This window comes from Miscanthus floridulus, chromosome 6 (assembly GCF_019320115.1).
Source record: "Miscanthus floridulus cultivar M001 chromosome 6, ASM1932011v1, whole genome shotgun sequence".
NCBI lineage: Eukaryota > Viridiplantae > Streptophyta > Magnoliopsida > Poales > Poaceae > Miscanthus > Miscanthus floridulus.
In genome coordinates this window covers 5,274,829-5,293,056 of record NC_089585.1, presented here as the reverse complement: position 1 = coordinate 5,293,056, position 18,228 = coordinate 5,274,829, and the positions used below count along the sequence as shown (strand labels likewise).

At 50.4% G+C, this 18,228-nt stretch overlaps 2 protein-coding genes across 3 annotated transcripts; one reads left to right on the top strand and one right to left on the bottom strand.

Annotated features, from left to right (window-relative positions):
- The first annotated feature begins 969 nt into the window (after nt 1–969).
- Nucleotides 970–5,884, top strand: LOC136461558 (protein trichome birefringence-like 38). 2 transcript variants are annotated; one of them, XM_066460836.1, is made up of 6 exons: nt 970–1,739; nt 2,279–2,608; nt 2,753–2,936; nt 4,512–4,690; nt 4,776–4,934; nt 5,298–5,884. In XM_066460836.1, the coding sequence occupies exons 1-6, from the start codon at nt 1,600–1,602 to the stop codon at nt 5,599–5,601; spliced, it is 1,296 nt and encodes a 431-aa protein (XP_066316933.1). In that variant the 5' UTR covers nt 970–1,599; the 3' UTR covers nt 5,602–5,884. The 2 variants fall into 2 exon arrangements, with proteins under 2 accessions (XP_066316933.1, XP_066316932.1); XM_066460835.1 differs by lacking the exons at nt 970–1,739; nt 2,279–2,608; nt 2,753–2,936 and adding an exon at nt 2,945–3,233 and having other exon boundaries at nt 4,136–4,690.
- Nucleotides 5,885–11,456: 5,572 nt separating this feature from the next.
- Nucleotides 11,457–13,110, bottom strand: LOC136457481 (sinapine esterase-like). Its single transcript, XM_066457515.1, has 4 exons — nt 12,829–13,110; nt 12,385–12,747; nt 11,997–12,270; nt 11,457–11,837 (listed from the first exon to the last, which is right to left on the bottom strand). The coding sequence occupies exons 1-4, from the start codon at nt 13,108–13,110 to the stop codon at nt 11,611–11,613; spliced, it is 1,146 nt and encodes a 381-aa protein (XP_066313612.1). The 3' UTR covers nt 11,457–11,610.
- Nucleotides 13,111–18,228: the final 5,118 nt, after the last annotated feature.

The following is an 18,228-nucleotide window of genomic DNA, read 5'->3' as shown; positions in this document are numbered from 1 at the left end:
TCGGAAAAGCAAGGTTTAGTTTGCAGCTTCGCGTAGGCCCGGCCAACCCGTTGGCTAATCAGTGGAAATCAATCATGTTTCTGTATGTTACTACTAACAGCCTGTCACTAGCATTAGTTAACGCTATAACGGATAAGAGCAAGATCGATCCTAACATCTCAAACGACGCTTGTGATGCAAGTTTTGGGCGTTAGCTAGCTACCTAGCCAGCCAGCAGCCCGTGCACTGCAAAAACCTGCTGGCTGGGACCGGGGCCGCATCCAGCTTTTCCCTGCATCCTGCACTCCTGCAGATTGCTCTCATCATCGAACTGGCAACTAGGCCTGGTTTAGATTGCAAATTTTTGCAATCTGGACACTGTAGCACGTTTCGTTTGTATTTGACAAACTTTATTTGATCATGGACTAACTAGGCTCAAAAGATTCATCTCGTGATTTACAATCAAACTGTGCAATTAGTTATTTTTTTATCTATATTTAATGCTCCATACATACGCCAAAAATTGATGTGATAGAAAGAAAGTGAAAAAACTTAGAATTTGAAGGTAATCTAAACCAGGCGTGGACCAAAAGTTCCTGCGTTCAAGTACGAGCAGTAGCCTTGGAAGAAACACACACATGCTCATGCTGACCTGCTTGTAATGTTACAGTATCGTATCGTATCCAGGATGCGGTCGGAGGTCAGGACTGACAAGTGCTCCACGGCCATGGATTGGATCCAGAGATTATCAGCAGCAACCAGCCAGCAGGCGACAGACATGTGACTGGCCATTCCTCGTGCATGTTTCTCGCCAGATCTTAGTCGAGATTCTTTTGCCCAGCTGTCAGATGCTTTCTTTTCTTCTTCTTTATTTCTGCTGGAGACTGGAGATGAGGAGATGCAGATGCTGCTCATTGTTTTACCCTTCCAGTCCAGTCCGATCCAGGTTCCAGCAGCTGACCATGCATTTTGCATGCATGTCCAAGGAGGAACGTGAAAAGAGCATGAGCAGTGTGCGAAAGGGCAGAAAGCCAATCTCTTTCCCAATGATAAAAAGCAGCGATCTTCTTTCTTCCTTCCTGCCCTCAGTCAAAAATAAAAAAGAAAGAAATAAACGAGAGGGAGAAAGAATATCCCTCCCTTTGGCCGGTCAGAAAAGGCAAGGGATGAACTAGTGCCTTCTGCCGAATAACTTGTCGAAGGGTTATCATTTCCACAGATTTCTTTCCCCTTTCTGCCTTGACATGTCGCGGAGGCAAAGGATCTTACGAGGATTGGTTGCCGGCCGAGAAGATGTTCTTCCCTTCTGTATGTACTCAGAAATACTCGATCCCGTCCGAGCTCTTGCCTGCCTGCCCCCATCCAAGATAGGAGTAGGCCAGGAGCAAAACACACGAGCGAGCAGCCGCAGTGCATGATCGTGCGAGCGCACGTCCCTGTCCGGAGTCCAAATCAGCCCTATCGCCGGCCGGACTCGCCCGCAGGCCGCGCAGCCATAGGAAGCTGACCGCAGCAAAGCGCGCCGAAAACCAGTCCAATCAGTCATACAGCTGGCCTGAAAACAGGGCAGCGCCTCCGTTCAGGGCTTGGAGCTGTACTCGATTAGGAGTACTCGTCGTCATGAAAAACCAGTCCACGCCACTGCCAGATACGCCGGCGCCGACGGCCCCAGGAGACGCCGGGACAGGAGCAGGAGGAGGCGGTGGAGGACATGAGCAGCCCACTGCTCCGCCCGGCCGGCTCTCCGCGCCCCTGCCAAGGTTCGTCTGGTCTCCGTTGCTCCGTCCGTCCGTCCATACGATCCGGTTTCCGTTCGTTCACTTCACCCATGCACGGACGCGCCGAAAGCAATCAATCAGTAGGAGTAGTAGTACGCGAAACTGGCAATGATCAGTGAATCCCCTGCTATTACTGGTAGTTATTGCTAGCTGCCATGCCAAAGCTTGGACCTTCTAGCAAGCGGGCGCATCCAGGTCCCAGCCAAGCCATGCAGACGCATGCGGATGCGGCCCATCCGTCCATGGCAGAAGCAGAACGGCAGTAGGCAGTAGCCGCCTACCATTAAAAGAAGCAGCAGCAGCCACAGAGAGACAGAGAGAGAAATCGCATGACACGGGCAGAGCAGGGCTACATATACCCACCACGCGCTTCCTCCCTCGGCCCTCCCACTCACACAGTCACACCTCCTTGCTCTCGCCGGGCCCGTGCCCGTCACACCAAACCCCCGGCCTCGCACGCACCTACCCTCAGTAGTCACCTCACCTCGGCTTTCTTCTCTATCTGTGTGTCGGTGTTCCAGCGGCGGGATGGCGAAGCGGCCGGCCGTGCTGTGGGCGGCCGCGCTGGCGGTGGTACTGCTAGCGGCGTGCACGGCCGCGGCGGCCGCCGCCGCCGTGACCATCTCGCGGAAGCAGCACCATCGCAGCGGGGCGTCGGCGTCGTCGGCGGCGGGGTCCTGCGTCCCGTTCGCGGCGTCGGGCGCGTGGGTGGTGGACGAGTCGTACCCGCTCTACGACTCGGCGCGGTGCCCCTTCATCCGGGACGAGTTCGCGTGCGCGCGCTTCGGCCGCCCCGACACCATGTACCTCAAGTACCGGTGGCAGCTCGACGCGCCCTGCGCCCAGCCCAGGTAAAATTCTGCCGGCCACGTCTAGCTTTTTTTAGAAAAGGGAATCCGGCCCGAATGCTGAAATCCTCATCGGTCGTGAATGTGAAACGATTTGGTTTTTGTTTTTACTGTGTGATGATCGCGACGTCTCTCGTGACGGTGAAGGTTCGATGGCGCGGCGCTGCTCAGGATGTGGGGCGGCAAGACGGTGATGTTCGTGGGCGACTCGCTGGCGCTGAACCAGTACGAGTCGCTGCTGTGCATGCTCCACGCCGCGGCGCCCGGCGCGCGGACCAGCCTGTCGCCGGCGTCCGGGAAGATCGACCCCTCCTCCACCGTCCGCTTCGAGGTACGTCTTTACATGCATGCATCGTTCGTTCGTGCCGACTCGATTCCATCTGTCGCCCGACTCCTCGGTGCGTAGTTTGTTCGGTCCTGGCCCTGGTCCGGTAAAAAGCCGGGTCGGCGGTTGCCGGTTGCGGGACGTGAACGGCGCGCAACCGGTGCTGCCCCTGCCCCGGCGGCCTCGTCGGCAAGTCTGGCAGATCCCGGCGCGTGCGTGTGCCGTGTGCCGGGTTCGCCTGCGCCTGGCTGGTGGCGAGGCCACGGGAGCGGGACCCGGTTCGGCGCACCATCAATCCCCTCGGTGTAGTACCATAGTTATTAGGACCGGACCGGACCGGACATCGAACCGGTGAGGCCATCGGTTCGATAGTTCACTGGTCCAACCGTTAAGAACCGGTTGAACCGCCGGTTCGATTATTTTGGACCGGATGAATTGAACCGCTCACAAATACTTCAAACCGGTGTAATATAATGATATATAATAAATAATTAGCAACATATATTTGATCACATATACAAATAAGATGATAAAACACAATTATATAACTTGCTTCCCACTAATCTACACACGTACTCCGAGACATCGGCGCTCTAGAGTTGTTTTATCAGATATTTAAAACATATGTATAAATAATATATGGAGCACTTACAAATTGGTGCAAAAATGACTAGAATAGTAATTCAAATATTTACTATTGGAAACAATCTCGAATGCTAAAATAGAGTACACCATTGCGCAAAGCTCATTGAGATAATCAAAATACATATATTATTTGTTCAATTTGAAGCTCATTTAAAAAAGTTATGAAATTTTGAAATTTAAAAGGCACGTCATCTCACACCAGCACTACCAAAAAGTCAAAAGAGCCAGGAGCAGCCGACAACACCTCCACGCATGCTATTCATTCATTCAAATTCCAAAGTGAGCAGAGTGCAGGCCCACTGGTGGCAGGTGCAGGCGCTCCACCAGCTTGGATAGGACCACGTGTCCATGGCTCCACGCTGCACAACCAAACTGCTTGCGCAGCATCAGACCAGGGCGGTTCACATGGAACCGGCTAGTTCACTGGTTCCGTAAAAAACCGACCGATCCAACCGGTTTTTAACGGTTCGATTGCATAGACGGTCTTTAAGTGAACCGGACCGGTCTAGCTCTGGTTCGGTCTTTTAGGTTCGAACCGCCGGTCCGGTCCTAATAACCAGGTGTAGTACCACTTTGGTGTACAGTAGAAATTGGGAAGGAAGGGAGCATGGATCAGAGCAGAGCAGTCGGGCAGAGCAAATGGCCAAACTGGGCTGCAATGGCGGGATCTACCACCCACCTTTGGGATCCAGCGCGCGCGTGACATGCTGGCGGTTGGTGGTTGGTGACGACGATACTACTCGGGGCAGGACCCCAAGGTGGTCAGAGCCTCTGACAGTGCACGCCATTGAGCGCCGACACGCCGCACGGGCACGTTCCAGGCTTGCTTGTACTACTAGTTGGTTGGGGATCTGCCGTGCTGTGTTCCATTTCCATGGCATGACATATGACATGACTGCTCGACGGCCCTTGTTTGTGGGACGGCGGTGCGAGCAGGACTACAACGTGACCATCGTGTACTACCTGACGCACTACCTGGTGGACCTCGTGACGGAGCCGTCCGGCCGGCGCGTCCTCAAGCTCGACACCATCGACCAGGCCCGCGACTGGCTCGCCGCCGACGTGCTCGTCTTCGACTCCTGGCACTGGTGGCCGCGCACCGGCCCCACGCAGCCGTGAGTACCACTAGTAGTGTTCCTTGGCTTCTCCGCCTCGGGTAGGTGTCAGTCTCAATTCATAGCCTCTGCTTTGTGCTTGCAGCTGGGACTACATCCAGGTGGGCAACACGGTGGTGAAGGACATGGACCGCACGCAGGCCTTCACCAAGGCGCTGCACACCTGGGCCAGGTGGGTCGACGCCAACCTTGTCCACACCGACACCAAGGTCTTCTTCCAGGGGATCTCGCCCTCTCACTACAGGTAAACACTACGCCAGCCAGCCTTTCTCCCATTCCAAACGGCCACGGCGGCCCCATGTCCGTCCTTGCTCGTCCTGACCGCTGCAACAGCACAACGGAACCGCCGCAGCCACCCACCAACTCGCCGTCCTGAGACACTTCACAGCTCGCATTGCGCCCGTCCGTCCAGTCGTATTTATGAACCACGCGTGCATTGCAACAATGGCAAGTTGGCAACAGCGCACACGCACTGACTGACTGACACACGGCGGTTGCGTTTTCCGAGCACGCGACGGCGCCGCCGCGACGTCCCCTACAAGCCTGCAACTGCTGGCGCCATGAGATCTGCAGCTCACCCCAGCTCGTGTCGCTTACGTGCGTACAGGGGCCAGGACTGGGGCGCGTCGCCGAAGAAGACGTGCATGGGGGAGACGCGGCCGCTCAACGGCACGGCGCCGTACCCGGGCGGGCCGATACCGCAGCAGGCGATCCTGCGCGGCGTGCTGGCCGGGATGGCCAAGCCCGTCTACCTGCTCGACTTCACCTACCTGTCCCAGCTGCGCAAGGACGCGCACCCCACCAAGTACGACGGCGGCATCTTCGGCGGCGACTGCACGCACTGGTGCGTCGCCGGCCTCCCGGACACCTGGAACGTCCTCTTCTACGCCGCGCTCACCGGCCAGGACTGATTGATGAGTCATTAGTGCATTTTTTTTACACACCGACAGTGTTACTACTGGTATAAGCTAAAGCTAGCTAGGGTGGAGTAGCTCAATAAGTAAAGGAAAAAAATAGCAGATTGATTTGTTATAGTTACAGCGGGGGTCAAAAGATTTTCAACCCAAATGAATTGATACAATGTCAAAAGAAAAGATTGTAATTCCTTCCTGAATTCTATTGGCAATTTTTTGGGGGATGGTCGCGCGACAAAAGGTCGCGTGATTTATACAAAGGGGAAAAAAAGTTATTTCTTGAGCTGTCTACTTGTGAGTTGTGACTCCAAATTTATCGAGGTTATTGATTTGTTTTCCATTTCGTTCAAATGGAGGTTTTTTTAGATGCTTTGTAATGGACGTGCCCCATTTCAAATAGGATAGCATGTTGACTGGGCCCGTGCAGTGTTTTTTTTAGCCTGGACTTCTAGTGTACAAGTTGTAGTATCTGTACTCTACACAACACACTCACACACCACACACATCTAGAAGCTACAACCTATACACCTCAAGCGTCCTTCTGGAGATCACTGAACCCACACGAGCTTCATAGCCGACGGGCACGTCGTAGTTCTATTGTAGCGCCACGCGAATGTCCAGGACCTGCACGAAACAAATATGGTGAAATACCCCCCGATGCCACACCCGGCCGATCCACAACCGGGATTCGAACGAGGGTGAGCGCTCACCACTGCGCTACAAGCGCGTTGGCGGCCCGTGCAGTGTTACTACTAGTGCGTCGCCGGACTCCCGGACACCTAGAACGTCCTCTTCTGCGCCGCGCTCACCGGCCAGGACTGATTGATGAGTCATTAGTACATTTTTTTACACACACGACGGTGGCCGCGTGCGACAGCTTGGGACGGCGTGTGCGTTCCGCTCATCGGGTGGGCCCGCCAGGTCCACGTCGCCCGACACGACGTGTGCCCGCCACGTGGGGCCATCGGGCGTGCCGTGGACCCGACGCAGGTGTGGGAGGGCCCTCGAGGCCCAGCGGCATGTGGGTGGGCCCCAGCCCGGCCGGCGCCGCGCCTCGCTGCTTGCTGTCATGTTCGTTTGGCTGATAAGCCATGCATGAAAGTACTGTTGACTGATTTGTTGTGAGAGAAAAATATTGTTCGCTGGCTGAAAAAGTACGGTTTATAAGCCACGCGAACAGGGCAGCGCTAGTGCTAGCCTGGATGCGGGCGAGCAGGCGGGGGCGTGTGCACGGACACGCGGGTGGGTGGGTTGGGACGCTGGATGGCGGAGCCCGGGCATGCTTGGGCCCACGTGGCAGTGTGTGGGTCTCGGGTGTGTCATTTGCGCGTGGACAGCATGGATAGAGCTGGTGATGTGGCTGGGCCTCGAATGAATGAAATGAAGGAAATTGCTTGGTGTCACAACAGTCCGGCAGCAGCAAATTAGAGCAACCAATCATACTCGATCAAGGATGAATGGAACAGTGTCGAAGGAGGAAACAAGAGCTCATTAGACCTTCTTTTTAAGTAAACTTTTTTTCTTTATACTGTCACAAGCAATGCTTAAGTAGCAAAAAAGGAGTCGTCGTCTCTGAATTAATGCGGACGACAACCGTTTGGAAATTGAAAACTCGATGGTGCTAAAAAAGCACTGTGCATGGCTGAAATTTACTGTGCTCAGATGATTTCCTCTCACAAATTCCTCCAGATTCATCCAGATTCCTCTAAGCGAACGGGGCCCGTTCGCTTGGAGGAATCTGGAGGAATATGGAGAAATTTGTGAGAGAAAATCATCCATGTACAGTAAATTTCAGCCATGCACAGTGCTTTTTTAGCACCATCCGAACAAGGTATGTCCATACTTATGGTGTGTCTAATGTCCATATGCATGACTGTTTTTATGATAATCGAGGACAAAAGTGCATGACATGGACACACTATAGATGAAGAAGAGGCAGCCGGTGGGAGTTAAGCATTAGTGTCATGTGGGTGTAGCTAAATAGCACAAGCACAAGCTGGCGGACAGAGTTGAGGTTTCAACGTCACTAGGGGAGCAAAGACCAACTCATCCCATGGATGGAGCTGCTAGAAGATAGACAAGCAATCTATCTATCTATCTGTAATCTAATTCATCCGTGGTTTCCGGCGTTGTTATATATAAAAACAACAATAATGAAGTCTATGTATGATGATAGATCCTCCTTGGTTGGTGGTAGTTAGATTTAATTATATACGTTGTAAGTTTAGGGGCTGTGACTCGCCCTGTTCACTTGATTTGTTTGGCTGATAAGCCATGACTGAAAGTATTATTGGCTAATTTGATGTGAGAGGAAAATATTGTTCGTTGGCTGAAAAAGTACGGCTTATAAGCCAAACAAAACCCAAGCGAATAGAGCGTTACTATTGGTATAAGCTAAAGCTAGTTAGGGTGTAGCTCAAATGCTCAATAAGTAAAGGAAAAGATAGCAGAATGATTCGTTATAGTTACAGGGGGGTTCAAAAGATTTTCAACCCAAATGAATTGATAGAAAAATGTCAAAAGAAAAGATTGTAATTCCTTCCTGAATACAATTGGCATTTTTTTGGGGGGTGGTGGCGTGACATACGGTCGCGTGATTTTATACAAAGAAGGAAAAATTCATTTCTTGAGCGGTCTATTTGTGAGTTGTGATTGTGACTCTGCACATTTATCGATGTTATTGATTTATTTTTCATTTGTGTTCAAATGGAGGTTTTTTGAGATGCTTTCTCCGGGTACTGGACGTGCTAAATTTCGCCTAGGATAGCCTACTGACTGGGCCGCTATTTCAACTGAAGCTCGGCTACTGCACGCTCTCGACATGTGGCAAACGGACTTTTTGAATTTGCGTCCACGGCGTTCCACGCTGGGCCAAAACTGAACGGACGTGAAGGACTTTTTTATAAAACTGGTATTAATTTAAGGGAAAAGTATACTTTTCAACTTTCAAGTTATACGCTTGTTTGATTTTTAACCGGAATAATATGAGGTAACAGACACCCCTCGACAAATTTGATCCATTGGTTATTTTTTATTTTTTTTAATAATAATAATTTTTTTTATTTCTTAAATTTTATAACCAGTTTATTTTCAATCAGGAAAATATGAAAATAATACCGGTTTTATTAAAAAATTGTTATCTACCTGCTGTTGCTCTATATGGAGTTATTTGTATTTTCTTTGTTTTAAACTAGCCGTTACAGTATAGCCTTTTGTAATACATTTTCAGTGCTTATCACCGGACTTTTTTTTTTGTGAATTTCCACCGGACTAATCCAGTGACCAAAATAGCTATATGGAACCTCTCTGGAGAGCACTGAAAATCCCGGTGACACCCCACCAGATAAATCCAGTGTGTCTATGAGCCTTCTGCTCCTAAAACATAGAGTCTGTTTACCCAACAACCATGTGTTTTATACAGTTTTAACATATGAATTTTTTTACATCATAGAATTAAAATCCAACAGCTACCTCCAGCCTTCTTCTACCTCCAGACAATCACAAATCATAAGATCACAGATCCATAAATCACAAGAAACAATTTTTTTCTATGTAAGGACAAAAGGACAAAACATTTTTTTTTCACTAAAACATGAACAGGAAGCGGTGCTCCCGCTCCGATCCGGAACAACTCGGCAACGCGTCTTCGTGCGAGGAGCCGAGCGGTGGGTCGTGACTCGCGAGTGCTCATGCAAGCACGGATGCTCGCGTGCGACCAGGCATCTTCTTGCGTACAGCCTTCTGTAGTTTCGCGTTCGAGCGTGCAAGAGCCAAGAATTCACGTGTTTTTTCCACTAAAAAAATCCATGTGTTTTTTTCCACTAAAACACATGTGTGTTGTATAGCATTTCTGAAAACCTAACTGGTGCCTTCTTATCCGGTGCCATCGGAATAATAGCAGGTATTGTTCACAGAACAACAAACCACCTACACGTACATCTTTCTCCGGTGCATCTCTAAATAGGGCACTGGATAAATTTAATGCATGCAGAAAACTTCCATTCACATCCAATTCAAACAACTCTGGGAATGAGCTAACTTCTAATTGGGCTCCCTCTAAGCTACGAGTGCTAAGTTTGATAAGTGTGCACCACCCCCGTTCATTAGACCCGCCTAAGTCAGGCTACTGGTTCATACCCTCCTTTATAGTACGACCAAAGGAAAAATAAAATCCTAAACTACTCTAAATATCACTCAATGCTAAAGAACAGTCCGTTTAGAAAAGTTTGTCTTTAACCTTGTCGCTCATCCTTTAAAACCTGAAACAAAATCTGGCAAAAGGGGCATGAAAACAATTCATTACTCATTAATCAATCATTATTGTGACCTAACTTATAGTGCCTCTACAAAACACACGTTAGTCATAATGATTGTGTCATCATTAATCGTAAAAACCGAATTAAAGACCTAGATGCTTTCATACTGTTTGCTCAACCGTGGTATGTAGATGATAAAACATTGAACTACGGAGTACACATCATGGCACTTCTCCGATACCCTTTCACTATATGCAAATTAGTTGGAGGAGGCGGACTATATATTTTTAGTTTATTTCCCTTAGGCCCGGTATGGATCCATTTTTTTAGTTTATTTCCCTTAGGCCCGGTATGGATCCATGGAATTGAAAATTCATTTTAATAATCACAATTTAGGCACAAATAAATTAATTTAGACATGGACAGTGCCGAGCCATGCGGGGTGACATAGCCGAGCCCCGATGTTGTCTTGTCCATCAGAAAGGGTGCGGCCCGAGGGATGACGCTCTGCCCAGGATCTGACGACATGAGGGACAGTCGTACTTCTCGTACCCGGTGGAGTGCACGTGTGTGCACGTCCTGTCTGGGCAGGTACATTTAATGCGTCCACCCACCTCTTGTCCTTCCCGAGCGGTCAAGGCCGGAGGTGGTTGAGGCGGCTGCATAGCGCGTGGTCGGGAGACGGGAGTGGTTGAGGCGGGCCTTGTACGGCTCGGGGGGAAGAGAGGCCGAGGCTGGCCGTGGCAATCTTGGCCGCGGCCAGCTGGGCCGTCCTGAGCGACTCTCTAACCTTGTCTTTGGGGTACCCCGGTTACGTACCCCCGACAAATGGTGTCATATAAGTCAAGCATTGTCCAGGTAAGACTATTTAGTGCGGATAGGCTTATCAGCTCTCTAAATGCTGATTATATTTTTATGTTGAATTATTAGTAAAATAGATGCAGGTTTAGCTAGAGTAATGACAATGCATCTTTAGTTTAGTTTAGTTTATTTTTTTCCTTATATACTTGATGTGTTGATGTACAAGACATAAATAGATATACATGTAAAACTGCCAGCAGATTTTGTAACAAACCAGGAAATATATAAATTTGCAGGACGATTAGGGGATATCCATTTAGCCCTACCATCTCGTATTAGTTGAGATAGGAAGTCCCTAATCGGTACACCAGACCAACCGATTATTACCATACGACCACAAGCAATATAGCCATCATCGTACAAGATATAATCCTTATATCTTGTATGTTGCTATCCACTATGGCTAGTTGGCTTATGTTTTTGTCTCAAAACATTTTTATATAAAAAAGAAGTCTCAAAACAAAGTTACCATGAGCCTAATTTTAGATTGTCCGGAAAAATTCTTGCGACGACGAGACGTTAACAACCTTGCCATTCTCATCAGGAAATGTTGGATAAAATGGTTGGTTCAATTTGTTTGTCTAGTTGACTTTCGTGGCGCCTAGAAGGTCATTTACTTTCAGTTAACAACCTTGCCATTCTCATCAAGTGACTTCTAAAATACTACCAATTCAGTCCCAATCTTGAAAAGGCCAACACAATTTTTTTTTTCCTCAAATCGGAATGGAGAGGCAAGAAACAAACACACAGAGGTCATCCCAACCTGCACCACGCGACGCCGAGACGCACCAGATCAGAGTCAAAGGTGTGCACACAGTGATGGCAGAGGCAGACGCGATCAAACTTCTTCACCGAGGTTCATCCCAGCTTTCATCAAGACAAATATTTGTCAACGCGCGAGGTCCAGAATGGTCGGTTCCGCGTAAGGGCCGCGCAGCCATGAGGCGGCGATGTCGCCGTGCGCCTTCTCGGTGATGTGGAGGCCGTCCCAGTTCAGCTCCCTGGACGGGTCCGCGCAGGCCGTCGCGCCGGGGAGACCGCACGCCGCCGTGGCGTTGTAGTTGTACCTGCCGCCCGCCCCGCAGCACGCCACCAGCGCCGTGCCGCCGTTGAACCCTGCACCAAGCCCATGCATGATGCATATAACAATCACATTCTGGAAGGACTAGTTAATTTGTTTCAGTTTGGTCTCAGCAGTTTGAACGACGTGAATAATCATGCTGCACCGATCGATCGATCCAGTTTATAGAAGCATTGTGATTATATTGATCTCACCGAATTTGGCCGGTTTCTGAAGGAATTTGACGACGGGCTGGAAGTAGTCGGCGAAGGCGATCTTCGTGTGACGGTACTTGTGCTGCAGCGCCTGAACCTCTCGCCGGAGGAGGTTGTTGTGGTAGCGCGCCAGGCCGTTGAACTTGTCGAGGCACCCGTACTTGTCGTAGTCTGACTTGTTGGGGCTCGCGTACAGCGTGAGGACGATCGGAATGCAGCCCGTCGGCACGTTGCCTGGCACGACGATGCGCTTGGCGCCGAGCCTGATCAGCCTCTGCATGCGCGCGCGCGTTTGCATTGCGTGGTCAACCAAGGAACAGGATGATCGAGTTGGTTGTCAGAAAAAAAAAATGAATTCAGTCAACGAAAGATCGAGGCGAGTACCTACCTCCACACCGTCGGCGATGGCCTTGACCACCGCCGGGACGTACGCTCTCGTTTCCTCCACGGTCTTGTTGGCGGCGAGGAGGAAGACGTAGTCGTTGCCTCCGAACTCACCCATGACGAACAGAGATCTGCCCAGGTACTCGTCGCATGGTTTAGAGGCGGTGTCGCAGAGCGAGGGCTTGAGCCGCTCGAACCACCCGAGCTGCACGCTCAAGGAGCTGTTAAACGGGGGAACAGAGGTGATGTTGTGCTCTAGAAAGTAGGACAGGTCCAGCGCCGTCGCCCCCACGACGGCGAAGTTGGCGCCCTTGCTGAAGCTCTGCGTCGTGTCCAGGGACGGCGGCACGAACGGGAGACCAAAAGCCTCAGCTGCGCATGCATGCAAGCGAAGCGAAGATCCATGTCGTCAGATACAAATAGGGAAGATGCATGTCTTCATCAGAGCGGCGGCTGGCGTACCGATGAAGTCGAGGATGATGCGGCCGTTGCTGGCCCGGCCGGTGGGGCGGCGGAAGAAGGTCTCGCCGTAGGGGAGGTTGTTGAAAGGAATGACGGGGATGATCGGCGCGGCCAGCCTGACGAAGTTGCCGGTGTCGGCGTAGGAGTTGCCGAAGCTGAATATGGAGGTGAAGAAGCGCTTGGGCCGGTAGCCGGCGGCGTCCGCGCCGTGGAGCAGGCACGAGACGAGGAGGAGCAGCACGGCGACGGCGGTGATGCAACTCCTCATGGCTGTAGAACTGGGTAATGGAAAGATTACCAAATGACAGTTGAAAACTCGGCGGCGCTGCCAATCTGAAGACCTGGCTGCTATGATGTTGGATGTTCAGAATAAATTTAGTTGAAAACTCGGGGTCTTGGGATTTACAGCTTCAGATTTTGAATGTTGCACCGCTCGTTGACTTCATGCTAAACAAATCGGGGCAGTAATATATGTTGTGGCCAGAGACAGAGAGTAGATATGTTGCCATTCTCTCCGATTTCTCCTGTCGAGCCGGAGGAGATGTTGTGCCACTAGTGTTTACATAATTCTAGCATATATGATAAGATTTTATTATTTAGTTTTGCAAATTGTTCACAAGAATTATATTCACTTTTTTTTTACGGAGGTAAACCCTGTTTTTATAGAAAGCATATTCAATACAGAGTTTAAGAACTATGTTCACCCTCTGGTCGACATACGTAGACTCCTGACTGGACGGCAAGAAACCTGGCCTAGCCTCCCTCGTGCGCTGCAGCCTGCAGACCCTAGCCCATAGGGAATGGCAAGCTCCGGTACCTTTCTAAGCTTCGACTCCAACTACACGAGCACGACAGTGATCGGCGATGCTAAGAAGCGGCCGTGCCCCTAGAGCGCGCCAGGCCAAGCACGCGCGTGGTCGTCCTCTTTCCGCCAAATTGTACCAACGGCCCAGATAGCCTGTGTGGTCACATAGGAACGTAGAGAAGCACATGAATGAAGGTGATTTCTCCACTTGTACTTCATCAATTGCAAAATGAAAGAAACTTCTCGTGCATAGTCTAAGCTTTGGGAGTGCATAGCCTTGCATCTGTCTGATTAACTTTCAAGTTCATTGGATTTTCACATGCTTTTGTTCATGTGACTTTTAGTAAATATTGTGATTTTTAGGGACTCCCTTAGCTGTTGAACCCATCTGATTACCTCCACGAGTGGTTTTGAAATCGGTTTTTGGCTAACGTAGCACCACGTCGACCATTCTACACGGCATCATGTTGGCTATGAGAGAGAGAAAATCGGACTACATTGAAGCTCAACCTTGCTAATGTGGTGGTCATGTTCTCGGCTGGTGAGACATGAAAAACATTTTCGAGACCTTCATCGACGTCATGGTCTCCCTGTTCGACACCATGGCAACATGCGCCTCATCATGACCAATGTGGCTTAAGGCCTGTTTGGCAGGGCTCTTCATCGGCTCCGGCTCCGACTCCTCCGGAGGAGCCATACCAAACGTTTTGTTGGAGGAGCGTTTTCAACAAAAAACAGAGGAGCCAGAGTGTGGCTCCCCCCAAAACGGCTTTGGCTCCTCCGGAAGAGTCCTGCAAACACCCCTTTAGTTGTGGTTTGTCAAGTACCACACACTCCTACACAGGCCGTCGCGCACCATGCAAATTCTCGACCTCGCCAAGGCCGACGTCACATGGGAGGTGCCTTACTTCCGCCATGCCATCATAGGTCTGCACACACACTAGTAGGTACTCCATCTGTTCCAAATTATAAGACGTTGCGGCTTTTTTAGATACATTTTCTTTTACTATGTATATATCCAGACGTAATGTATATCTAAGTATATAACAAAAACTATATATCTATAAAAGCCAAAACGTCTTATAGTTTTGAACGGAGGAAGTAGACCGTAGTACATGATAAAGTGGAACACAGCTTTGACAGGTTTGGAACGATCGGACTTCATGTGTTTTCTAAAATCATGCTCTATGATAGAGTATGATTTTATAAAACTAAAAGTGGTTTTTTATTTTTCTGAGCTAAAACCAATTTTCTATGATTTTTCTTAGATTGGTTTAGATTTAAGAAGTTTTAATTGTATATTCTGTTTAGAAAATATTTCAATGATATTTAATTTTTGATAAAGTCTAATACACCTCTCAAAATTATCAATGTAGTTTGATTTTCTCTCTCTCATGGTTGACACGACGCCATATAGAATGGCTCATAGCGCCACATCAGTCAAAATCATTTTCGAAACCACTTAAAATGTAGATTAGATAGTTTTAAATGTTGAGAAGTATTTTTAATTGAGAAAGGTAATCCGGACTTGCAGTATTCGACGGACTTTGTCCTTTCTCTAATAAACGCGCAAACTGGACTGCGCGTTTCTCGTTGTGTATTTAGGCCGCGTCCGCGAGTGACTAGAAAACCGGCCATGGCACGGCGTTGCCGCGCCTCTGTTGTTTGTCTGTGGAAACTGTTGGTTGTAGATACATGTGCAAGATTTATCTTCTTAGACGCTAATACAAATGCACATATAGTGTCCAAATTTTATATCATCTTTATTTATATTATCAGCAGATGAATTCACAAAGAGATTATAGTGCATCTTTGCAAGGGTGGAATTTGAGGCTTTAACCAAACATCACATATTGGAGAAGTCACAGTGTCCCGGCCCTCAGATAGATAGATTGGTACCATCTAAATTATTCAACGATTGAGAAAATAAGTCGGGTAAACTGACTCCACAAGCGAATCAAGTTGGGTCCGAGTGGTTTCTGAGAAAGGCGCTAGCTCTCCCTGCGCGGACCCCGCTGCCGGACCGGCCTCCGCCGCCGGGCCGCCACCCCCCGCTTACCCCGCTGTCGGACCGGCCTCCGCCGCCGGGCCGCCACCCCCCGCATACCCCGCAGTCCCGCACTAGCCGCATACCCCGCTGTGCGCTTCGCGGCGGTGCGGCCGGTGGCCCCTCGAGTACCGGGCGCATGCCTACTGCCGGCTAACCGGCTGATCCGGGGATAGCCGGTGGACGTGCTTGCCGGCGCCGGTGCGGGAACAAGGCGAGGATGGTGCGTCTTGTCGCCGTGCGGGAGGACATGACGTGAGCTGCAAGGAGGCATCAGCGGTGGTGGCGGCGACACTACCGTGGGAGCTGGGCACTTCGCCGTGCTGCGGGCGGAGCTGGGCGGAGCTGGGCGGAGCTTACGAGGACGGCGTGCAGAGGAGAAGCTGCTGGTGTTGGTGAGTGTATTGCCCTGCTGGGAGCACATCGACGGCATGGCGAAGGTGGATCGCCATTGCTGATGTCCGGCACCTGTTCGACGGATTGCGGCAGTAGGAGAAAGTGAATCCCAGGTACGTTTCGGCATAAGTGCTTCGTACTTAGATACTGGTTAGTAATACAAAGTGTGGAAAAAAGGATCAGTGTGCTGATACATTGCTCAGAAGCTAAGTCTTCTAAAGCATTGTATGTTTAGGACTGAGCAAATGGGGTTCAGTAGAGGTTCAGTGGTGTCAGGGAGCCTTAAACGGCGACACTCTGCACCATATCTTTCGACCTTAGATCAGCTCGTCGGAGTTGAAAAACCATGGAAGGGATCGAGATTCTGGGCACTTGAAGATGAGGACAATAGTGAGAGTGATGACGAAGTTATCAAAAAGGAGGGGGAAGATCCGGATGAAGATGCTTATAATTCGGAAAGAGAATTCATCCGTGATGCAACAAGAGTTGGGTTTTCGGTAGATGAATTGATAAGAGCTGAGTCTCTGATAACGGAGAATTTTCATTCTCCAAAATTTGCTTCAGTTGATAGGGGGGCTGGGCACGTTTGCCATCCCCGGCCGCTGGCATCTAGAATTACGGAGGCGGTGGCTGATCTGCGCTTCCAGAGAACCGAGAATTTGTGGAAGGGGCCGCTGCCTAAACCACGGTCCCCACAAAATCGGCAGATAGGAGACATCTTGGTCAAAGATCTTAGACAATCCAAATCTCCTAGGATATCATTATCTTTAAGAGATTTGTGTACAGAGGAGGGGGCATGTATTAACTCCGGCCTAGGAGAAAGGAAAGGAGGGGGGACAGGATCGGCTGAGAGCTGGGGGCGGCCTTTGGGCTGCCCAAAGGGGCGTAAGCTGGGTAAGAATGCAGCCAGCAAGTCATTCATTGTTGGTTCACACCCAGTGTTCAAACCAACGTCGGGTTTATGTATCCTGTTTAAGGCTGGGGGGAAGCCGAGGAGTTTGGTGGGGGATGGGGTGATATTAAGCGTCTCGACTCGGGCTCGGAGGGTTCCTACGAGTCTCAACCAAAACCGTCAGACTATCGGACCAAAGGACTGTGAGCGCAAAGCAGAGGAGGTTGCGAGCTCGGTGAGGAATATCGGACCAAAGGTCTGTGAGCGCAAAGCAGAGGAGGTCGCGAGCTCGGTGAGGATGGTGGGCGATCGTGATGGGCGAGGGCGAGATGAGAGGATGTGCGCAGGCGCGTATGGCCCGTATCGTTGCGAGCGGGGAGTAGCAGGCGCGGGAAGAAGCTGGGGCGGGCGGGAGAGTTGGGCCTGGAGAGGTGGCGCTCAGCGGGGTGATTTCAGAAGGGGGCGATTGGGACGGTTTGGCGATTCAGGTAGGGGAAGAGCTGGGCAGTTTCGTCAGCCTGGTGGAGCTGGGAGAGGTGGACCTTGGGAGCCGACGTCAGGAAGATGGGTGTGGTATGAAGATGGGCGACAGACCCAGGAACAAGGAAAAGGTGAAGAGGCTGGTGAGTTTTCTGAGGAAAAGGGGGGTGCTTCCAAGCTGGAGAAAGGCACTGAGGGGGAAATGGCATTGGAGGTTGGAGATGGCAGGGATGGTGGTGATGCTGGTAAGGGGAGTGGGCGCTGCCCTAGGTGCTCAAAAAAGGGCACGCAGCGATGGATTGTAAGGCGGAGGTGTATTGTGTGTTATGCGACTCGCATGAACACATGAACCACAAGTGTCCTCTTCTTAAAGCAACGAGGCCGGTGGCTTATGCGGCGGGGTATGCAGTGATGGGGCTGGGATTCTATCATATCCCACATCCACCGTTGCCAAGGATGAAGAAAGACTCAAAGATGGCCAGAGTTTCGGTGGTGGGTGGCTCTCTGTCCGCTGACCAGCTTGTGTTGCAGCTAAGAAGGGTGGTGCCGGTTAAGTGGAATTGGGAGTTGAAGGAGCTTGGGAAAGACGAGTTTCTTACCCAATTTCCTTCCAAGGCTGAGCTGTTACGTTCAATAGCATATGGGGGAGCGGATGCGAAGGGGGAAGGAGTGTCTGATGGTATCAGAATGCAGTTTGAAGAGTGGCAGGAAAAAGAAGAGGGTTTCCTGCTACCCAAGGTGTGGGTGAGGGTGAGATGCATTAGAA